Source organism: Anopheles gambiae, chromosome 2, assembly GCF_943734735.2.
Source record: "Anopheles gambiae chromosome 2, idAnoGambNW_F1_1, whole genome shotgun sequence".
In the NCBI taxonomy this organism is placed as follows: Eukaryota; Metazoa; Arthropoda; class Insecta; order Diptera; family Culicidae; genus Anopheles; species Anopheles gambiae.
The window spans coordinates 95545561-95549217 of record NC_064601.1 but is presented as its reverse complement, the minus strand read 5'-3'; the positions used below and the strand labels follow the sequence as shown (position 1 = coordinate 95549217).

Sequence of the window (3657 nt, the reverse complement as noted above, 5' to 3'; positions counted from 1 at the left end):
ATTATTCCTAGACGAAACAGGCGAAAAAAGCTAGCGTGCGAGAGAGAGAGAGAGAGAGAGAGAGAGAGAGATGGGTAAAAGGTTGTGGGCATACCTGTGCTGAATCTTCTTCGCTTTGCTTCATAAATCACGCGCGCGGGAGATGGGAGCCCGAAAACGCAGCAGCCAAAAATGCAACCGCCAACGAGCGGCTGCGACCGGTGCGTTGTTGTCCACTTGACAACAACCACACACACACACACACACACGGAGCTGAACAGCAAACACGAGCGCCGTCGGTGCGTCTGAAACGATCGTGTAGGAAAATGTTAACGACTTTTAAGTATATGCACACACAGAGAAAACGCCGGGCCCGGTCACACACACCGGGCGTCCGAAGAAGACTTACCCAATACGTGTGCCTCCTCCTGCTCTTCGGGCGGGCGCGTGCGAAGGAAGATGCGCTTGCTTCGATTTAGCTGCTGCATACGAAACGCTGTCACACACACGCCTCGTCTTCTTCTGTCTCGCGCGTCCCATCGTTTGCATCGGGGGAGGTGAAATGTCGCGCGCGGGTCGGAGACACACACATAGTGGGCTTTCGTGATTTTCGGACGGCCTAGTATAAAAGCTCGGGCCGGGCATCCGGAATGATAACAGTAACCGTTTGCAGCAGCAGCAACCAAGAGGTAGTCCAACCAACCCAACCATCCCGCAAAGGAGCCAACGCGACAAGCCTTGAAGATGTACAAACAATCGGTAAGGTCTGGTCTGGTCCGGCCAACGTTCTGCCTGGTCCCGGTCCGGGCTTTTATCTCACGGTCACGGTGAATAACTTTCCGTTGGTGTTCCCTCTATTCCAGCTCATCCTGCTCTCCTGTGCCCTGGCACTGACGCTGGCCGCACCGCCCGCACCGCTCACCAAACGCTCGCCGCAGGGCGGCCCGGACGCGGAAGCGACCGTCGTGGCGCAGGACCAGATCATCAACGAGGGCGGCTCGTACGCGTACAACTACGAGACGAGCAACGGCATCAAGGCGCGCCAGACGAGCGACAACGGCGTGTCGGCGAACGGCGAGTACTCGTTCCTCGCCCCCGACGGTACCTCCTACTCGGTCGTGTACGTCGCGGACGAGAACGGATTCCAGCCGCAGGGCGCCCACCTGCCGACCGAGCCGCCAGCGCCCGAGCACGTGATCAAGCTGCTGGAGGATCTGCGCGCCAACCCGCCGTCCGATCCGGAGTTCGATCTGGCCTCGCTCGATGCCACCCTTGCCCGGCTTCGCGCCACCCAGGGCTAGAAGCACCGAGTGAACCGAGAGAACAGATGATGATGATGATGATGCAGCAAGCAGTTTGTACATAGCTTCAACTGACCGCGTTGGACTCGCCTCACCTAATCCCCCGTCTCCCCCCACAACACTCCTCCCATTGCCCCCATTGCCTCACCTTGTGCAGGACACGCAGCCGTACTACGACGCGTCCCTGTGGGGCTTCTCCTCCATCGTCCGAGGCACCTTCCCGGTCGATTAGTTAGTTTCAATTTAGTTTCAATTGTCCCTAGCACCGAATAAAAAAAAGAATGAATTGCAATTACCAATGTCACTCACTTGAACATTTCTTGGCCTACTGGTACTACTTCGAGCGCACAGTTTCCCACGCGCTGTGTGCCGCGCTCTTCTGGTAAAGCGTTCAGCTCGCCTGCTGTGATGTAACGGCTGCGGTAACGCATTTATTCAAATGCGTGTCCTCGGACGGTGACAGAGAGTCCAGGTCGCCCCCATCCGGTTTCGGGAAGAGTTACAACTCCGCCGAGATGGCGTGTGACCTCTGCCGTGTGTGATAATGATGATGATGTTGCGAAAGAAAATTTATTCAACCAAAGCCCGTCGCTGAAGTCACGCACTCCCCCAGAGGCGGACGACCCGATTGATCGGTTCGATTTGATTGGACAGCGGCGGGCAGGTTGAATATTAATTGGGATTTATTTTGATAAGTGTTTGGAAATCCTTAAATTGGATTTGGGCAATACGTGGGAGAGAACGCAATCGACAGACGATTTGGGTTAATCGATAAATGCTTATTGCGGAGTATCAAACGGTTTGGATGGATGATCTTCAGGTGCTGAAGTCATCTTGCGGATTTGACATGAGAAATGTTACTAAAAGATGGTCTACGGGTTCATTTTTTGGCATTTCTAAATAGAGTGTTTGCGTTTTGGATACTTAAGGATCACAAATGGTCGATCATGCGATGATCCTACCTAGTGATGTGCTCTCTCTGGAGCGCACCCACGACCCCGATCCGACTCCGACTATAGATAGTCCGATTCCGACACCGGCAAAATGGGAACCACTAGTTCTGCCCGGAGTCGAAGTCGTCCAGAGTCATTCGGGTCGAAATCGTTCGGAGTCGTCCGGAGTTGTTCGGAGTCGGAGTCGTCCAGAGCCGACCGGAGTCGACCGGAGTCGGAGTCATTTAGAGTAGTGATGGGTTAAGTTGGCAAAGATACAGAGTCGTCTCGGACCCAACTACGAAACTGTTGGAACCGACTCCCGAAGGTAGGCCCGTCCAGCATTATCCGGAGTCGTTTGGAATCGTCTGGAGCCATCCGGAGTCGCCCGGAGTCATTCGGAGTCGGAATCGTCCGGAGTTGCCTGGAGTCGAAGTTGTCCTTCGAAACAAAGACCTGTATACGAAATACACACGCATACGACGGCGTCACCCGGACCACTCTAGATGACTCCGATCGACTCTGGATGACTCCGACTTCGACTCCTGTAGACTCTGGACGACTCCGGACGACTCCAGGCGACTCCGGATAACTAGATCCTACCATCTAGTACTCATCACTAGATCCTACGATCTAAAGATAGATCGTTGGATCTGTTGGTTTGCCAGTGTGGGAACGAACGCACGGATTGTTCGAGTTTAGCGACAATATGATAAAATTTTGTTTCATCCTTATGAACGCCGGCCAACAAAAACTGAATTTCAGCTTGCGAAAACCACAACGATGGATCGTTCTTCCAGAATTCCGGAAGTTTAACCGAAACGGCTGCAGTAGCAGGGGAAGTTTCTTCGTTAGAAACGTTTTCGGTAGACATGTTCGTTCACAAATTTTCAAATTAGGAGAACTAATAACAATCCGGAGATCACGTCGGGGTCACCAATGTGGGAACGATTGAAAGACGATGTAAACCGTTCTAAGAGTGAACTAAGACTAACTACATTTATTCGATATTCAGTGTAACCACGGTTGCTGTAACCAATGGCTACTTGATTACAACTAAGACATTGCTATAAGCAATCCACCACACCAGTATATGGCCCATCCATTGTTTATGACATCCTTCGCAGTATTTGTCTGCAGAAAGGACAAGGGCGTCGTCCAGGAAATTTGATTCATAATTTTCATATACTGAAGAAGCTGGACACCGATCGTACGCACGGTTTTAGCAGGAGTATATTGAAGGAGGACGATCAATTGAAAATTTTTTGGAATAATTTGATAATTTGATTAACGGATTTCTGTTTGATGTAAGAATACTAAAGAATATCGAAGAGTTAACTTTAGATCCTCTTGGTAAACGAACGACCGAACCGATCAGGATCATGTGTGATATTGATCTTCAACGGGCAAAGAAAGTGTTTTTAATCAGTTAATCAAACAAAGTA

General features: G+C 51.2%; 1 protein-coding gene across 1 annotated transcript; it reads left to right on the top strand.

Annotated features, from left to right (window-relative positions):
• Positions 1–622: 622 nt before the first annotated feature.
• On the top strand, positions 623–1579 carry LOC1276767 (endocuticle structural glycoprotein SgAbd-4). Its single transcript, XM_316152.5, has 2 exons — positions 623–738; positions 843–1579. Exons 1-2 carry the CDS (start codon positions 724–726, stop codon positions 1278–1280), a joined length of 453 nt encoding a protein of 150 aa, XP_316152.5. The 5' UTR covers positions 623–723; the 3' UTR covers positions 1281–1579.
• Positions 1580–3657: the final 2078 nt, after the last annotated feature.